Source organism: Gavia stellata, chromosome 10, assembly GCF_030936135.1.
Source record: "Gavia stellata isolate bGavSte3 chromosome 10, bGavSte3.hap2, whole genome shotgun sequence".
NCBI lineage: Eukaryota > Metazoa > Chordata > Aves > Gaviiformes > Gaviidae > Gavia > Gavia stellata.
The window spans coordinates 36,568,879-36,588,125 of record NC_082603.1 but is presented as its reverse complement, the minus strand read 5'-3'; the positions used below and the strand labels follow the sequence as shown (position 1 = coordinate 36,588,125).

Genomic DNA, 19,247 nt, shown 5'->3' with positions numbered 1-19,247 from the left:
CGCATTGTATTGCTGGTGGTGTTGCAGAAATAAGGTCGGGCTCCAGCTGGTGGGTGTAGTTGTAGCAGCTTCAGACCTTGTCACCTCTGTCCTGCTGAAGGTGGGGGACATCGGTTTGCCCATGACTCAGTTGCAGTAGCCCAAGCGTTGCATATTAGTGCAAACCCACCTTCCCTGTGATCTGCCAGGGGGAACGGTTGAGACGTTCACAGGCGTTCCTGGCTGCGTTCTCTGTTAGAGAGACACGAACGTCCAGTGGAGGGGAAATCACTGTGGCTAGGTAACTTCTTCAGCTGCTGCAGCTGAATTTCTTAGAGCTGTGATTTGACACATTTCTGGCTAATCACTCAGGTGTATCTGATCTGTGCGAGCCACCCCTCCAGAGAATCTGTCAACCTAGAGAGTCCTTGGTTTAGCTCTCCTTTTAGGACGTGCCATCCCCTTGGCGGAGCGGAGAAGGATGGAGGAAGAGGATGAGGATCATAGACAACTGAATTAGGCAGAATAATTCTTTCAGGCTGTTTGTTTTTGAGTACCTTGTCCTGATTTAATCAGACGGGGTTTCTGAAGCAGTGGATCCCAGCGGTCGTCCACTTGGTGCTGCTGTGGGTGGTGGGAAGGGTTGCACAGGCTCTCACTTTTGTGCTGGCCTTTGCATACGCAGGCGAGGTTTGGGCTTCAAAGTGTGCAGCTGGGTACACGTGCCACGGTCTGGAAACTGCTGCTATGCACGTTTCTGAAACGGAAAAGAGTGGAATTGTTCTGAAAAGCAGCTGCTATTTCTTAATCTCATTGTGCCCCAAATAAATGCTGCCTATGCTTTCCAGTCATTAAAAGTATCCCCTCTCCGTTGTAATCATGCGGTCCCCTGCGCGTATTCCCGACTTCTTCGTGTGCTACAGCATGATACAAGAAATTAACGAGACTTTCATTGCAGGGTTGGGATGATAAAAAATCAAGAGGATACTGATGTTCTTGATAGTTGCTTCCTTTACAAAAGACAAACCAATATTAAGTGCAGGTAGATCATGCCACAGGAGACCTGAGGACAGTAAAGTCCTTTAACATTTTGGAGCGAGTGCATCCGAGAGGGAAGGCTGTCCCTACTCTTAGTCACCCTGAGGATCTACACTTGCTTCAGGTGTGCTGTGGCCCCTGAAAGCATTACCTGGGCATTTGTGCTTCAACTTGAACTCACAAGAAGTAAAGGAAGCAGGGAAAGATAGGAGCATGGAAGGCTGATTATACCTCCTTTACGTGAGTAAATCTAGAGAGCATTGAGACGCGTGCTTTGGAGCTTTCCTGTCATTTGTACCGAAAGAACGGGCATGAGGATGGGTATTGGAAATGATTGTGCATCCTATCAGCTTGTGCTGTATTTTTAAGTTCATGGGTCTGTGTTTTATCAAAATGCCTTCTCCCTCCTTCCCCTTCCCTCTTTTTTTCCTTCCCCTTCCCTCTTTTTTTTCCTTCGCCTTCCCTTTTTTTTCCTTCGCCTTCCCTTTTTTTCCCTTCCCCTTCCCTCTTTTTTTCCCTTCCCCTTCCCTCTTTTTTTCCCTTCCCCTTCCCTCTTTTTTTCCCTTCCCCTTCCCTCTTTTTTCCCCTTCCCCTTCCCTCTTTTTTTCCCTTCCCCTTCCCTCTTTTTTTCCCTTCCCCTTCCCTCTTTTTTTTCCTTCGCCTTCCCTTTTTTTTCCTTCGCCTTCCCTTTTTTTCCCTTCCCCTTCCCTCTTTTTTTCCCTTCCCCTTCCCTCTTTTTTTCCCCTTCCTCTTCCCTCTTTTTTCCCCTTCCCCTTCCCTCTTTTTTCCCCTTCCCCTTCCCTCTTTTTTCCCCTTCCCCTTCCCTCTTTTTTCCCCTTCCCCTTCCCTCTTTTTTCCCCTTCCCCTTCCCTCTTTTTTCCCCTTCCCCTTCCCTCTTTTTCCCCTTCCCCTTCCCTTTACCCGACAGCTCGGACTTGATGATCTGGCAGGTCTTTTCCAACCTTAGTGATTCTATGAGTGATTCCGTGATTCTACGGTTCCGGGATTCCGGGATTCTGCGGGGGCGCGGAACCCCCCGGCGGCGCCGCCACGCGCGCGGGCCGGGCCGCGCTCTTGCCATTGGCGGCCGGGAGCCGGGAGCCCCGCCCACCCGCGGCGCCCCCGCCGTATCCTAGCGACGCGCGGAGACGCGGACGGTAGTGCCGGGACCCTCGGGGACGTCCGCCGCCGCCGCAGCCATGAGTTGTCCGCGGAAGGGGTGAGTGGGGCGGCGCGGCGCCTCGCTGCGGGTGACCTGGGCCGCCGGGCTGCCCCCCGTGTGCCCCGGGGTGACGGCCCCCGCGCAGCCCCACGGCCTGCCCGCAACAAGGGGCGCTGGGCGGCTGCTCTCGTGGAAGCGTTCTCTGCCTTTTGAGTTCTGTGGGAAGAGTGACATGGAGTTAAGTGCCTCGGACACCTTGAAAGACCTCAGGGCGTTTTCTCGCGCTCCAGCGTGGGTAGGACGGTGGTTTTGGACGTTCCCTTTGTGGGGAGTCGGGCTGCTCCGACCTTTGCAGCCGGGGAGCCCGGGAGGTGCCCCTCAGCCTGCGCGAGGTGAGCGCCTGTTAAGCCCGGGCCTCCCTGGATCCTCCCTGGATCCTCCCTGGATCCGAGTCCTCCGCCGAGGTAACTGCCCCACTCTGGGAGCGGCTGGGTGGGGTCACGGGGATGGGGCCCCTGTGACTTCAGGCATTTCCCTTTGCTGTCCTCCGACTTCAGACCCGCAGGCTGTGAGTTTCAGAGTATCCAAACTTCCCCGAGATGATGTGAATTACAGATTCTGAGGAACTGAGGTCCTCTGCAGATCTTCATCTCCATGCCAAAATTTGACACCTGGTTTAGCGGGTGATGCTCTGAGTAACGGAACGACGACACAACTTGCTCACGGTCACGCAACCGATCAGTAGCAGAACAGGAGTCTTTTGGCTCCCATTTCCATGTCTAGTTGTGTTCGAGATGGGAACCTGTAGCATGATTTGATTAGCTAAAAACCTTTGAATAAGTGCTGTGCATGAAAATCTCTTTCATGAAGAAATATATAGAACTTCAGACAAAATACTTAGAACCTTATTCTTGGAATACGGTTTCACTCTAGTTACTACGTAAAGCACTTCTGGACTCTGGATGGTGTTTGTTAATTCAGTTTTCGGGAAACAATTATGCCGTGGCTGGTTGCATTCACTTTGCAGGTTTTTCAAGGAATACCTCCAATCTGCATCTGACATGGAAAACGGTGAAAATTACAGAGCTGTGACTTACAGAGAGCTTGCTGAAGTGGATGGGGAGAGGCTAACACATGTAGGGTTTGCCCCTGCTCCTCACAGACTGGATGTAACCCACTTCCCTTCTGGAAACCGTCAAACAGCGCTAGCCTAGTACAGCAGCCAAATGAGTCGTAGGATCACAGCGTAATTCCCTCTGGAGGAGACTGCAGGAGGTCTGTAGCCCAGTCTCCTGCGCACTGGGTTAGCTGTGAGATCAGACCAGGTTACTTGATCCAGACTGATACTGAAAACCTCCGCGGGTGGGAACCGCACACCCCCCTGGGCGCCTCCTCCCCTGCCTGGCCCTCCTCCTGAGGAGAAATGTTTTCATTAGACCTGCCTCAGCCCCTTGTCTTTCACCTTGTATCCGTTGTCCCTCCTCTGGCTCCGTCTTCTCCGTGCCCACCCAGGCCCTGGCAGGCTGCTGTGGGACCCGGAGCCGCCCCTGCTCAGGCTGCGCCGGCCCCTTCAGCCTCTCCTCCCAGGATGCCTGCTCCAGCTCCCCCATCCCGCTGGCCATCCCTGAACTCGCTCCAGTGCATCCATGCCTTCCTCGAAGAGGATGGGCACAGCAGTGCACATGGGGTCTCGGGCGTGCCAAGGAAAGGGGACAATCGCGTCCCTCCTACTGGCTGCGCTCTTAATTCAGCCCGGGATGCTGCTGGTCGTCCTCGCTGCCTGGGCACGCGGCTGGCTCGCGTCCAGCTTGTGCCCCTTGGGACTGGTCGGTCCTTTCCAGCAGAGCTGCTGCCCAGCCCGGCCATCTCCAGCCTGTGCTGTTGCACGGGGTTATTCCTTCCTGGGTGCAGGACTTCCATCTGTCCTTGCTGAACTTTCTCAGGGTCCTGTACCGCGTTCAGGCAGTGTTGGGTGAGCCACTGTTTGCCTTCCAGAGTATCATGGCTGTCTTTGGGTACCGGCCGAGCAAGCTAATTTCTATCTGTTCGTTAGATCTACGGATGCCTTTGAGCTTGGTGATCATCCCCTGGGGCAAAGTATTCATAAAATAAAGTAATTCTCACTGAGTATCTGGGCAAAGAATCCTCAGCGGTTTGGCAGTTAAATAGTTCCGGTTAGACGAAGAGTAGAAAAAACAGCATGAGGCTTGTGGAAAAAAACCCCGGGTGGGTGTGACCTGTGTGTCCGTGCAGCAAGATGACCGGTGGTCTCATTGAGGTCAGATGGTCAGGGCTGAAGGGGTCCGGCAAGTATTTAAGCAGAGATACAGTGTGATTTGGAGAGACTGTGGCCTCTCCCTTGGCTACCACCTGAGTAAAACTGTACATGTGCTTAAGGGTTTTGTGGGCTTGGAATAAACCAAGTAATTATTGTTAGAATCCAAAGCTCCGTCAAAATTCCAAGTCATCTGCTGACTTCAGTGAGTTTTGGTTCAGTAGTTGTGTTCCAGCATGGTTTCTCATAAGCACAGCGGGAGTCGTTGACATTAATAAACACGGAGGCCAGAGCTGCCTCGAGGTGAAGCCCAGCGGCGGTACAGCCGAGGGTCGGTCCGTGACCCAGCTGCACGGCAGCAGCTTCCCGTTGTTGGAGGAGGGCCATGGTCTAAGGCCTGTGGTCGGAAGGGTCAGCTCACAAGTGTTACAGCCCTGTCTCCTGACAAAGTAAGAGCCTCCTTTTGTGGAGACGGGGGATTGTTTCCCTGGCTTATCATCTTCTGAATAGATGGCTCTCTTTCTCAGAGAGAGAGGAACCCAAGCACGGCATAGTCACTGCCCATATGCACTCGGCTTAAGCTTGGAGGCATCAAACAAAATAAGCGCTTATGCTGGATAGTGTCATAAGGGCAGCAGTTATCTTCTGAATGCCTGTACTGGCGGGTAGATGGCAAAACCCTGTTCTCTGTTGTGGAACTGTACCATCTGTGGGTTGCTAGGGCCACGTGTGCCTGTTAGGCCATTCCCAACTAGGATTCACAGAGTCCTTACCTTCAGGATTCAATGCCGAATTCCGGTTTTGCAGAAAACGGCTTTGCCACCATCTGCTTACCTCTCTGGAGACCCTGACAGCATTATTTTTGGAAGTGGGATATACCTCATGGTGGCTGAAGAACTTCCTTAGGGAGGGAATGGTGGAGAGCGGCCAGGTATCTGGAAGACCTCCTAAGAGCAGCCTTTTCTCCCAAACAGAACACGCCGGGCAGGTGCCCCTGCCCTGTGGGATGTTGAACTTGCTCTTTGTGGTTGACAGGCAGTGGTTAGGTTTGTTCTGTCTGAAAGCTGGACAAGCCGTTCTCGTTTACATCCCCAGCAGAAAGAGGGCAAGATCCAGTAGCTTGTTACAGTGAGGAATGGTTTCCATTGGGGCAGGACTGTTTGTTTGAGCGGAGTGGCAAAAAACTCCAGCTGTAGCATACAACGCGGGGGCTGTAATTCCCTACGACTCTACCAATCAACAACTAAAGCTTCGGTGCTCTCTTAGATTATTTCTTTGGTGAGCAGTCACTGATTTAATTGCACTGTAAATTATTAACTGTGAAGATTTGCTTTACAAAACTAACGTAGGACGCCTACTGTGACTTTGTCCTGATATCCTTTCAAATGAGTAAGAGCGGTCTTAAAAATCATTGCGATACACTGCACTGGCTCTGCATACACTGCATTGTGCAGTGTAAGCTGATAAAATCAGGTACTGTTAATAAATAACAGGGCAATGAGAATGCAGTGAAAATCCTGTAGAACACAGAGTTCCAAGTGGACAGTTCCTTAATTTACTAAACTCCTAGTCATCAGTTCTGGTATGTTTGTGTTTTGAGTACTCTGTCATCTGCACAGCTGGACTCCCCACAGCTGCAAACGTAATTCTCCCTGGGCGTTTTGGACTGATGAGGGTTTTACTTTGGCTTTTGGTTTTTAAAGCAAAATAAATTGTGGCTCTTTTGGTTTCTGTGGCTCCATTCTGCCTGTTCCCAGACGTGAACTTGTATTATCCTTCTGTTGATAATGTGTGCAGGAGCAGAAGAATAAATGAGACCAATGGTCTGCTTTGCTGAAGAGCTTGTTTCTGGCAGTCCTCAGGCTGGGTAATCCATGACATTTCTCAGGTAACTCGCTGTTAGGGAAACGCCCCAGAAGTTAGAGGTTGCATTGTTCCGTGAAGCAGACAATGAACCCAAATCTGTGTTGCAGCAGTTCTGTGACTGCATCTTTTCCGAATCATCTTCCTGCCTGTTTCCCCCTTGTCATTGGTAAGCAGCATTCCGAATTTTGTCTCCAGGCATGACCTGCCAGTCAGCAAAGACCGAAAGGAAGTAGTGCTTGGGCTGCTGAATGGGGGGACCATGAGAGGGTGCCGCTTGTGCCCTTCTCCCAGCACTGCACACGTCTGTGCCATAGTCATCTGTGGGCACAAGGCAGCACGGGTCTCATCTGGAGCTTAGGCTTGACAGTAAGTTGCGTGTTTCTGAGTGCACAGCACAGACTCCATTCGGAGGATGAGGTCTCACCCTGGCCGCCCTTAGACTGGCAAGTACGCCTGCACCCATGCGCTGGAGCACCGAACGGGTCTGGTCCGTAGGTGTCAGTGGGGTGCTCCAGAGGGGTTTGGGCCAAGCCCAAGCATAGTCCCACTATGGCCCGCTCCCAACTAAACGTGCCTAAAACCTACTGGGGGAGGGCGAACCGGTCAGCTGAAATAAGCGTGAAAACTGGCAGAAGCTCCAGGTGAGCACAGGCTTGCAGGGCCAGCCCCTGCTTACTGCACGTGATTTAAATCTGAGTTCGAGTCGGTGCCCGGGGTGTTCTGCGTGGCTCTGTCTGCGCTGGCTCTCTTGACGACAGAGGCATTCGCCTGGGCAGAGAGCTCAGGCTTCTCTTGGCAGTGTGGCTCTGCCAAAGCCCAGCGTATCCAGTTGCATTCTTCCCAGTGGTTTAATGGGCTTTGATTCAGGCCCCAAACATTTCCTTATTTCCTCCAATACCCTTTTGAACTTTGAATTTACTTCAGCATTTTTGAGGACCAGCCTGTTCATAATTTAAATGAGAAAATGCATGTACAGAGACTTCTTTGAAACTAGAGTTGCTACATGACTGTGCTCATTTTGTTGCATTTTGACTAGTTATATGGTCCATAAAATATTAGATGGAAGGAAGCAAATGAAAAGGAATTGGATTAGTTTCTCCTCTGCCTCCGTATGCAATTGCCAGGTGATACCATAAGTCAATACTTAGTACAGTTGATGTAATCTGGTGGTTTCAAATGCAAATGCAAAGAGTGGATTAAAAAAGTAATGTAGAACAGTTGCTGTAGTACCAGTGTTTAATCAACATGCGTAACGGGATAAGCAAAATTGTTTGTTTAAAGTTTAATTTATTGTTGGTAGGCTACCTGTGAGATTATTGTGAAACCCCAGATAAAAGTCCTGTAAATCCATGATTTCTTTGGGTTTTTTGGGGGGTTTTATTTATTTATTTATTTATTTATTTATTACTTTATTGTTCTTTCTTTCCTTGAGTATACTTTTGTGCGTGGTAACTCAGCCTAGCAATAGATTTATTGTAATTATCCCTTTGAAAGATATGTAATAGAGGTACAGTGGCATTTAAATTCAAAGCCAAAGAAACAAAAGAGGTCAATCTCTTGTTGTGTAATTAAACTGTATCCTGCCTAGAGAGCCCGAAGGTCAGACTGAACGCATTGTGCAATATGTATCTGAGTGTATACATTTTACAAATGCAAATGGATTTAGAGTATTAAAAACTTAGCCTACTGCCACTTACTTTGTTATTTGTCTTGTTTGCCAGAGGATGAAGTAAGATCAGGTTGTGCTAGGAACTATTTAAAAATATATCTGCTAATTATGGATGCTTCAGGTTTTGTGTTCATCTCTCATATATTAGCTTCAATTTTTGGAAGCTCTGCTCTTTGGTAGCTGCGACGATTTAGCTCTGTTGGCTTTCCAGAGATGCATGACATTTCTTGGGTAGAGCAGGGGAGGGCCTTGCTTCGGCAGTCTGCGTGGTCTGGTTCTCCATGTTTGTTGGTCTTGCAGTTTTTCCCCAATAAATAGAAGAGAGATGCAATTTGTCCACTTTGGATTGTTCAATGTATGCGTTAAGGAGAATCATTACTATGTTGACTTGGGAACTGGAAAAGACTTGAGAGGTTCTTGCATTTCCTGTTGGGCCCATTTTTATTGCTCTGGATACAGAAGAGGACTTGTGCACCCCTACGTCAGGGTCTTTAAAGGGGAAAAGCTTAGCAGAAGGTAGTGTAGCCCGACCATTCTGGGCACTACAGCAGCGTCGTCCCAGGAGTCTTTTAGACCGGACAGCAGTCTAGAGCCGTTGTAGTACCGGCTGGTTGGTCTCTTTAAAATCTTGAGAGTGCGGTGTGGCAAAAGAGATCCAGGTCTTTAGCTTTGACCTGCGCAGGCCGGTGCTGAACTGAGCAGTGAGTTGCCCAGTGTCTGTGCTTTCTAACCCAGGAGGGGCTGGGTTCCTGAGAGAGAGGCACTGGCTCTCACCACTTAGCTGTCTGCTGATGCCCTAGTTTGGATGAGGACTTGTTCCTGTCCTTCCAGCAGAAAGCATACTCTCCACAGAAAGACCGAGGTGGTGAAAAGGTGGTAGGTTGAGCGTGCTTTTGTGCAAACTCTTCAGTTTCCTGCAGAGTACATTTGCTTTTTTGTTTAGCTTGAGCAAATTGGTCACATAGAGTAGATCTGATGATTTTTGGTAAAATGTAGTAGCTGTATTTAGAGAGGGAAGAAAAGAAGTATTCTCATCAATGCAAGTTGCACTTCAGACGAACTGTTGCCATATGGCAACAGCCAGGAAAAACATACTACAGTAACATATGCTTTCTAGCCTGTAAATACCACAGAAGTTACGAATCTTGCCCTGTACAAGTTTTGTGCAATTGAATTTACAAATATGTTTGTGGGATAAGCGTTCTTGGCTGTTTAGTAAATAATATTCTAGAGTCACTGTTGCGTTCGAATAAATGGTCCCCGAAATAGACAGGGCAGCCCCTAATCTTGCTGTCGTGGATTAGTTTTCCCGAGTGGTTTGTGAGTTCTGTTGGTCTAAAGGCCAAATGGAGAACGGTTTTTTGAAACAGGCTTTTTTGTTCATGAACAAATTCGTCGTTGACCAGGCAACATTTGAACAGACACGTAGCTGAATCCCAAACGGTTCAAAACAGGAGGGAAGACTTAAGTGTATTTTTTGACACCTGAAAGTGAAGCCACTTAGTTTTCTGTGTAGGTGTTTCAAGTTACGAGCTTGATATGCAGTCCTTCTGATGGTGGGAACATTAAGGAAGAGGAAATTGCCATAAAAAATGGGTGGAAATATGGATACTGAAGGAGGCTTTGGCTGAAAACACACATAAGTAGTCCTCATCAGAGCAAAGATTTGCACCCAAGTTAATAATGTGTATGCTAACTTTCAAGCCAGCGAAAATACTATGGAAACGGTGTCCTGTCCTAAAAATATGTTTTGGTGCTAGCAGTTTCAGCTAACCTAAGCAGACGGAGGAAAGCAATTGTTTTTGTTCGATACCAGACAGTAACAGCTGAGAGCTGGCCATGAAGACCACAGGCAAATTCCTTTGCGTAGGTAAAGTTTGGTATGCCTGGAGCTGGACTAGATAGCCTCTGGAGATCACTCCCAACCCAGGTTATTCTTACAGGTCTTTGCAAAAGCTGCCAGAAACTCCGTCGCTGCCATATCTATCACCAGTTAGGAGGTGGCAGAAGGAAGGGGAGCATGGGGCATGTGTTGGGGCAGTGGAAGGCGTGCAGTGATGCAGGGGTTCTGGGACGTCGCTCTCTCCCGTGGTGTACCGAATACTGATGCACTTCCAACAGGGCCCATGGCAGGGCGGCGAGGGAGCTGGGGTCCACGCCTGCTGGACTCAGCCAGGAATCCAGCTCCCAATGTTGTATGGCAAGGTACTGACCTGTTGAAGGGCAGAGTTTATTATCTGAGGAGGCTGTTGTGGGAGTTGGTCTTGGAGAAGGCTTTCAGGGCCGGGCTCTGTCGGACCCTGTGCCTCGGTGGTGGTACGCCGTTTGGTGCTGAGCTGCTGTATCTTACGTAGAAGTTACTTGTTTCTGATATGAATCTTCCAGAGGCAGTAAGATGTTGCTTTTACATAATCTAATGGGTGTTTATCTGACAAACGCTGGGCATGATTCATCAAGACAGCATTTTGTGCAGCAAATTCTTGGGTAAGTCTTTATACTTAAGCTGTAATAATTTGGATGTCAAGGGGATTATATGCATCTGTACTGATTTTATTTCAGACTTCTGGCAACCTACAATAGCCTTACAGACAAACACCTGGCTGGATATTTCAGCAATATCAGGATGAGACGACATCTTCGGAGATCAGGACTGGTGAGATTGAAAAGTTTCCTTTTCTGAGAAAAAAAGAAAAGAATTCTTTGTTTCTTTTAACATTGCACAAGTCAAACCACTGATGGTTCTGTTGTTTATTTGTTAGAGGTATGTGTTGTCATTGGTAAGAATTCAACCAGCTAGCGAAATGCATGAAATTACGCTGTGCCAGATCAAATCCACACAATCACACTGAGACTGAGGGCAGGTTTCTTTAATCCAAGCATTTCCCACTGCATTGTTATCTACCGTTGGTCAGCTAGATATCGCAGGGACACAGGGCTGTGGTGTTTAAGGCTGCACTACTGAAATCAGAATGACAGAAAGACAAAACTGAGCTTGGAGCTTAGCTCCATGTGCTAAGTGGTTTTGAAGACACTGGTGACAACTGAGGAAATGCTGTAGCTGGCATTGAGCATGTTTCAGGACATCAAGGTCCCAGGGCCACCTGGGTCTATGAAGATGCTAGCATGGGGGCTGCTGGTGGATGATTATTCCACACTAGAAGTGGTGTGCTAACAGTCAACATGGAGGCCATACTCCATAGAATATCAAGCTTAAGCTTCCATTGCACCTTCTGTAATGCAACAGTCATAATGCTTATCTGTGTGAAACTGGGAGGAGTGGCTGACATGGATTGATGATGTATGTAAATATTGGAGAGCCTTGGCTTAGCCCTGAGCTTCTGCTCAGTAACGCAGTTTCAGTAAGCTGTTACATACGGCACTGTGTTACTGCACAATCACAGTGATGTGAGAATGTTTGTCAATCTGCTTGTATTTCACATTCAGGCAGAAGAAGGTATTTCATGGAGATGTTTTGATAAATTCAGAATGTTTTTATGTCTTTGCTCCATATTTCTTTTTGCTCACTGGAGTTTGCCTCTGCAAAATCATTCAGTTTGCAAATATACAGAATCATACTGATTCTCTTAGGTTTTTTAAATGGTGAAATCTAAGCACCTTTGACTCTAGTAGCTGCTTAAATAGCTTCAGTGTTATTTTTCAAAAGTGTTTAATGGAGAACTGAAGGATTTGGTAAAGGTGAATGTGCTGAATATTTTTAAAAATACTTATGCACTCCTAGGTGACTTTAGCACAGGCAGATGCAACCCTTACGCAGCAGGAAGGCAAGTATTTAATTCCGCTCCACTGGCGGGCAATGGCCCATGAAGAGTAAGGCTGAGCCCTCAACTGTTAGAAAATGTGACTGCTGCTCTTTTCATTTGGCTGATGGGGTCCATGGGGTCAAAGAAACTACAATTCTGTGCTGGGAAGGCGAGTTCCAGCACCATGGCAGAAGCAGAGGTGGTAGCTAACCAAGAAGAGAAAGTAGTTGTTCTGGGAAATAGCACTCTGTTTAAAAACATACTTTATTCTGTCTTCTCCTCTTCTTTTTGGTTACATTATATTTGTTTATGGCAGATCTCAAGGAGTGGAAGAATAATATCTCAGAAAGAATACCAGCTAAATGCGATGAGGAGGGATCACCAAAGACACATACAGGAGTGCCTGGCTCGGCTCATATTTCGTAAGATCCATGACATGGAGGTATGCATTTACTAGTGATGTGTAAGCCTTTTCAGATACTTCCCTCCTGACAGCCAGTGGCTGTTAACTTGTACCGGCGTGTTTTCCATAGCTGTGCACTCATGCTCCCCTGAAAGGCTCTCTCCTGCTGGGAAAAAGGACAATCTTTGTGCTTGACATCCCTCACATGAAACCTCCACTGGTCTCTAGTTGTTAAACCGTACTGTCATTAGACATACCCTGTCCTGGCTCACTTACTGCACTTTGGCAGTCATCAGATTATGGGATGGTATTCACAGGGCTAGTTTGCTTAAGAAAGTTTGGGCGCATTCCTGTTATGTATCAAGAATGGAGTTGGTCCTTACAACTTTACAAATGCTCAGTTGTTCCCTTGCCAATGCTAATATACACAGGTGTAATGCAAATGAACTGAATCAATAGAAGTTTCATAATAGGGCTCAATGAGGGTAACGACTAGGGAGCAGGCAAGTGATAAACAGAACAGAAGCAAGTGTTCTTACATTTGCTGACACCTCATAATGTCCATTAATGAGATTTGTCTTTCTTGTACATTGATAGCGTCATCATCAGCTGGAAATGAAAAGGAAACTTGAAAATTCTCTGAGGAAGGACAGGGTGCAGAAAATCAAGGTAAGGCTTGAGTGCTACCAAGTACTGATAGGACGCAGCAGTTTTGCCCTGTGTTAAATAACAGCCATGACTCAGGCCAGAGATTCATTGAGCCAAGTGTCCCGTCTCTGATGTTTATGGAAAAAGTACAAGAAACAGGCAAGTAGAGGATGGTCCTGCCCTAGGTTACATCTCCTTCTTCCTCTGTCCAGCAGTTCAGGAACTTCCATTCATGCACATGATTCCTTTTGAATCGACTTCTTATTTTGGTTCTGTAGTGTTCTTGGTTGTGGAACTTAATTGTGACTTGGATGAAATCGTACTTCCTTGCATTTCTGCACAATAATTAATGTATCTGCTGTCTGATAATTCTGTTTGATGCTCCATTGTTCTTGTTATGAAAAAAGGTAATAACTGTTCCCCTTTTCCAAAGCATTTGTGGTTTTATGTACCTTTTTCATATTCTTTCTCAGTTTTCCAAGCTGAAGACCCTCAGCCTATTGAATCCTTCATACATGAGCCATTCCAGGCTTCTCATTACTGTTGCCATTTTTGTACCTTTTCTAGTTGTACTGTTTCTGTTTTGAAATGGGGAACCAGAACTGGATGAATAATTTAAGATACATGTTGCAGTTCTTCTCTTCGTAATTCTAGACACTATCTGCTTTTGACTGCTGCTGAGCACTGAGCTCACATTTTCAGTCGTTTGCCTCTCCACATGATGTTTAGCAGAACCAGCATGTAAGTAACGAAAAGAGGTTTCAGAAGTCTTCACTTCGGTGTCATGTAGCTAGAGCTTGATCCTGTAGTTGTTAGAGTCACGGAAATCCCACCGAATTCAATGGTTCTTCTCCCCATGAAGTCACTTGGACTCACATGGGAAAAGTTGTTCTCATTTTGGCTGAAGTACACTCAACATCTTATTTCTTTATTAGGAGGCTGCATACATCGAAAAGAATGCATTGAGAAGCTAGCTGCTTCTTTGAGTAGTTGAAGAACAATGTAAAATCTTTTTAATTTTAAATAATACATTTATGAGCTATTCATCAGGTAAAGAAAGGAGGAGATTTTAACGAAAAACACTGATCACTATGGTAATTGCAAAGGCATTATTTACTGACTGAACTCCTGCTGGTAGAAAGTCGCCACAGTGGAAGCAGTGGCTAAGGCACCCTTTGAAGGGATTCTGGACTTGGATAATTTTGGAACATAAATCAAAACTGCTTCCTTTAGTGACAAGTGTAAGGGAGACACCTGCAGATACGTGATCTGTATCTTTGCTGTGATGCCACACTGGAACACAGGAACCTGGCTTGAATTAGCAGTGTAATTTAATTCTCAACTCATACATTGAGTGAGTTCAGCTGAGTAGCTAATCTAAAAGGAAAGGAGAAAGACAGATGACTGGACAAGGGAGGATGAGAACCATAGCTATCTATTTCCAGAAGGGTAGTCAGCCCAGTGTGGAGCTTTTGAGAAGAAAAGGTAGGGAGGGGCAGCAGTCAGAGCAAGGAAGTGGCAGATGCACTCAAGATTAAAGAAGAAAGAGACCTTCAACCAAACCAAGAAGTGGGAGATACACAGAAACAGGCAGATGAATTGAATTTTGGGGGATCTGCAGCTGGAGAGGGCTGCAGGGAAATGAATCAGAGATGGGAACAAATAATTTCCCTCGTCCCTCTCTCCTTCTCCCCTTGATTACCTTTCCTTCCTTAACCAGGTGTTCCGTCGGGTCTAGGCAATTTGATGGTCATAGCTGTCCAACGAAAGACAGACGGAAGGCAAGCTCAGACATTGCTGTTAAGAGTATTTAGTACCTCAGAGACATGAACTTCTATTCTTCTAGGTGGAGCAGTTCAGAAGATCAGTGGAAGGTGCTAGCCCTGTGCGCTCCCCACATCCACCTCTTGGTCCGAGAAATCATTATAGGCCCCGTCCTCCAGTGGCTGGAGAACCAGCTGGTCACTCACAACTGGTGAGTTTCACCAAATACTCTATATGCTTTAATGTAAGCACACACAGCCGAAAGCGTGCACGTATACCTATGACATCTCTGCTTAGTCTAGAGCATTGACTGCCCTGGTTGTTCCAGATTAGGGCCTCATCCTTCATCCCTTGAGGCTGATTTCCTGTTTGCAGGATTGTGTCATTAAAGAGAAATCTCGAGAAGCTGATGTTGCAGGAATGGCGCATCAGAACTTAGAAAAAACATAGCTTTGCTTGTGATAAATCTGCTTTACCTTTCCCTTTTATCTGCCTTATCAGCCAAGGTTAGGCCAGTATCAGTACATTAAGTATTGTCAGTGAATACTGTGGTTGTAGGCAAGTTTACAGATGTTGTAAAACCCTGCAAGCAATGGAGGTCTTTTAGAAAACAGAGCTGAAGGGATGCAGTAAGGCTAAAGCTCTTTCCAGAAGGCCGTGCTTTGGAGCTCTGACTCAGGAGCCTTACTCTCTGTTAACAGGCAGAGAAAGAATGTTAATGTACTCTTGAAATACAGGGATACTAAAATCTGAGGTCAAAGATCAAATATATAGTCCAGTTTTAACTGGTTCTCCATTTCAGTAATGATAATTGGTGCAGATTGAAGAGAGACTTTCAGTCCTGAATGACCTTTTCCTCTCCATCCCATACAGAGGGCACCTGGACCTGTAGTTGATTGTAATGGTGGATATCCTTCTCATCAACCCCAATCCAAGGAGCCTGCCATTTCTAAGATGGTGAGTTAACTCAGCTAAACAGTTTTCTTAGGTTTTAACATTTTAATCTGGTGTTCTGAAGGGTATACGAGCAAAAGATAAAATAAAAAAGTCAGAAAAATGCTGAGTATTGATCAAAAAAATAGGCTTGCTTTTGTCATGCATTTTCTCAGTGTCCATGTGCGGAAGTCGCCAAAACACAGCACACTGCTACAGTTTCTAGGAGTTCATTATGTGCTTCAAGGCTGTGCTGTGAAGAGACGGTAGCAAAACCTAGATTTATGCCCAAGAGTTATTTTGGATGCTCCAGTTTTTGGATGCTCAGTTAGAGATACGTAAAAGGGTCTGTCTCTTCAGAGGCAGACTAGAAAATTCTGTTTCCTGAAGGTACCTGAGAATCACTCATCGCTTCCAAATATCTTGATTAGTGCTATTTTTTTTTTTTTCTTAATGATGCTGCTCTGCCCTGGAAACTATACACTGAGATTTTGTAGCTGTTAGCATTTTCCTTTTCTAGGCTCCCTTGCGACCAAATACAGTTCCAGGAAATACGCAACGCTCGGTTCGCCTGCGACGACTTCGCAGCTGTGCTGCAGCAGGGTCTCTACCAAAGACTTCAAGCTCTGAAGAAAAGTGCCACGCACCTGAAAATGACCAGCAGTTTGCCAGTGGGGTGAGGCCGTATTTCATTATGAAAATAATATAATTTTAGGGACAGCTTTATAACACTGTTTTAGTACTGTAGTTCCCAGAACTGTATGCTGCAGGCAACATGCCTACCAAATGCTTATCAGCTTTTATGTAAACTCTCCTTTTTAACCTCCCCTTAATTTTCAAGACATTTTCTTACTGGTCTCATGCCCAGTTCTTGATCACAGCCAGGAAAAATGTGGTGACTTCCCTTTCATAGTATAAAATCTCTCTGCATGCAAAATTTTCTGCCTCTACATAGATTTTCTGTTATGTAGAGAGGGAAGCAGCTACTCGGTCAACACCAATAACTCAGGAATATTTTCACACAGTCTTACAAGTTTTCATCTTCGTCTACAGCTGCAAAGTAGCAAAAACCTAATTTCTTTTTTTTACCATTCCTCCTACTAAGTCACACTAGTGGGTTCAGAGAATGAGAGCAGTCCAATATGATCTTGATATGTATGCAGTTGCTTTCAGGTGAGATTTGGACTTGCCTTCTGCTCTAGAAAAACATCATGTAATTGGCTTTGGATTAGGAGTTCCGTGGGACTGGAGGATTTTGGAATGGGACTGTGACCTGCTACCCCTGCCTGGCAGACACTGTATGAATAGCTTCCTTCTGCTATGCCTTTGCTCTGTATTGTGACAGTCATGATCCTTTCTCCAGGAATTTGCTGGCACTATCTATGCCTGCTCAAATTATGGGTGGCTTAAATGGTTTCTTTAATGATCAGTACTGACAAAACAGCTGAATGTCCAGAGCATGCAACGTTTGCAGAATTTATTCTTTAGAGATGCCTTGCTTTTCAGGGCCCTGGTTCTCTGCGTTTCATCCTGAAGGAGGACTAAACCTCCACTACAAATGGGAAAGAAGTGTTTTGAACCACAGCTTGTATAATTGATGCCAAATGGTGTTACTGGTGGAAGATTTTGGCTGCTTTGGAATTTGCTTGACAGCTGAGAGAACGCAGCAGTGCTGCGGAGTTGTGCAGTATTCTGTCCACTTGTGATCAGAACTCTGCGCGGTTACAAGTAGTACATGGTTTACAATGCTGTATATATTTATGGAGGTGACATTTTCAAGCAATCTGCCTGTTGCTTTGCAAATTAAAAGAAAGGGTTTTAGCACAAAAATGTTTTCATGAACAAAATTGCAAGCACCAAGTTAAGGAATTGTTCTAGAGTACGTGTGTTGTTAAATGTAAAGAGCAGCCAAACCACAGTTAGTTCAATATGCTCGCTAGCTATTTTTGCATAACCTATTTAACCTGGTTAAAATGTTTTTGCAGGGAGAGAGGAGTGGGTTAAGACCTAAGAATTCAGTGGAACATGTGACTGGTATATCCCCATATCAAGTCTCTGTCGTTAACAATTATGTGATACCAGTGCCACATCCTCCCCTACAAAAAGGAAACAAGAGCGAAAATGCAGTGAGAAATGGGATGCCCAGAGGCAGACGATTTCGCCCCGCCACTGCACCAAACGATTTAGAGCAACTTCTAACAAAAGTAAGTTACCTCTGTCTACTTCTCAGTTTATGTATGGGCATATTGCCTTCCTCATTGATGTATTCGCCTGATGCTGAAAGATGCGTATTCCTAGTTTGCATAAAGATTCACTGAATTTTTGAAAGAAAATTTGTAACTATTAAAATATATAACTGCCACCCATCTCTCTATATACTAGAACATTTGATGTTTTTCATCAGTTGGGGGAAAAAGAGGTGCTTGAACAGAAAAAACATAGCAACTTTTATTTAAAACCTTCTGTCTTAGTCAATCTGATCCGTCTCTGACCATATCTAGTACCAGAACTTCAGAGGGATATATGAAATGCCTTGAGTGTATGAAAACTTAATCTGTTATGCTATAGCTCCAGCCAGTTTTGACTCCTGTAAAGGAAATTGTAGTAACCCAGGACTTGGAGGGACGATATGGGTCATTAAACCTGGTCCCTGCAATTTTGGGCAATTCAGTGCAATGGATTTTCCTGTCCTTCTGCGGGTTACAAAACACTTACTGATTTAAGCAGCTCAAGGCCTGTCTTAAAAGATTGGAAGCCTCAAGTGTATGCCATGCTTACATGATCTTTGTGTTCACCTTTTGCTAGAGTTGGAAGCTGAATGCATTTTTTGTGTATTTCCTGCTGCAGAATTCTGGAGGATTCCCTAAGCCCCCGTTACACAGCAACGCACTTGTTACCATGGTCTTTCTAGGAAAAAGTGTGCATTTAGCTCATGCTGATGCTGATTATAGAGATGAAATCAAAGTCTATCAGCAGCATTGTGGAGGAGAAAACCTTTGTGTCTACAAAGGCAATCTATTGGAAGGAGGTAGGGATAGTCAAAGAGTTCATATTGATTCTGGCAACATTTTTATTTTTTATTTTTTTTTCCTAAAATGTCGGTGTGATACCAAAGTGATTTCCGCAGAGCTCAGTCAAGATATATGCATCCAGGGATTTTTATACCATCTGCCTCCACACTACATCTGGATCTACTGTTTCATGATTGAGAGTCAGGTTGCAATTACTTTTGGAGGTCATGGTAGAATGAATGAATTTAGAGAACTGATTTAACAAAATACTGTAGCTTAGATTAATTTTGCATAGAGATGTATGGTTAATAAAGTAGTTGTAGCAGTAAACTGTCCTTAAACAGGGGTTATCTATTTCTGATTTGCTATAATACATCAATGCATGTTGCTTATTATTCCAGAAGCAAAACTACATAGTCGGAGACCAATTCCCATCTCTTTTACGTGAGTGCAATTCCCTCACACCAGTAAAAGGTGAACTGTGTTCTGGGAAATTGGGAATTTTCACTTATGAGGATGATCGATTCCACAGATCATACCCCTCATTCCAGCTCACAGAACCCACTGTGTTTGCATGTGTATTTTCACTGGGTATGGGAAGATGGTGCAGAGATCCCGGCCTGTCCCCTGCGGTTATGGGTGCACTGCAGTGTGCCCACAGATCTGATTAGGGTGTTTGTTGCAGCTGTGTCCCGGCTGTGCAGAAGGTGTCCTTTGTGTGTGCTCCTGTTGCCCCGA

The 19,247-nt window shown here is 45.8% G+C and overlaps 1 protein-coding gene across 1 annotated transcript in view; it reads left to right on the top strand.

Moving 5' to 3' along the window:
• Positions 1-6,869: 6,869 nt before the first annotated feature.
• The window catches only part of ERICH3 (glutamate rich 3), a 36,369-nt gene continuing 23,991 nt past the window's right edge, over positions 6,870-19,247 (top strand). The window contains exons 1-9 of the mRNA XM_059822230.1: positions 6,870-6,961; positions 10,549-10,642; positions 12,067-12,192; positions 12,751-12,822; positions 14,648-14,776; positions 15,439-15,522; positions 16,019-16,174; positions 17,484-17,702; positions 18,346-18,526. Coding sequence (XP_059678213.1) covers positions 6,870-6,961; positions 10,549-10,642; positions 12,067-12,192; positions 12,751-12,822; positions 14,648-14,776; positions 15,439-15,522; positions 16,019-16,174; positions 17,484-17,702; positions 18,346-18,526 — 1,153 coding nt within the window. The remainder of the gene's footprint in view (positions 6,962-10,548; positions 10,643-12,066; positions 12,193-12,750; positions 12,823-14,647; positions 14,777-15,438; positions 15,523-16,018; positions 16,175-17,483; positions 17,703-18,345; positions 18,527-19,247) is intronic.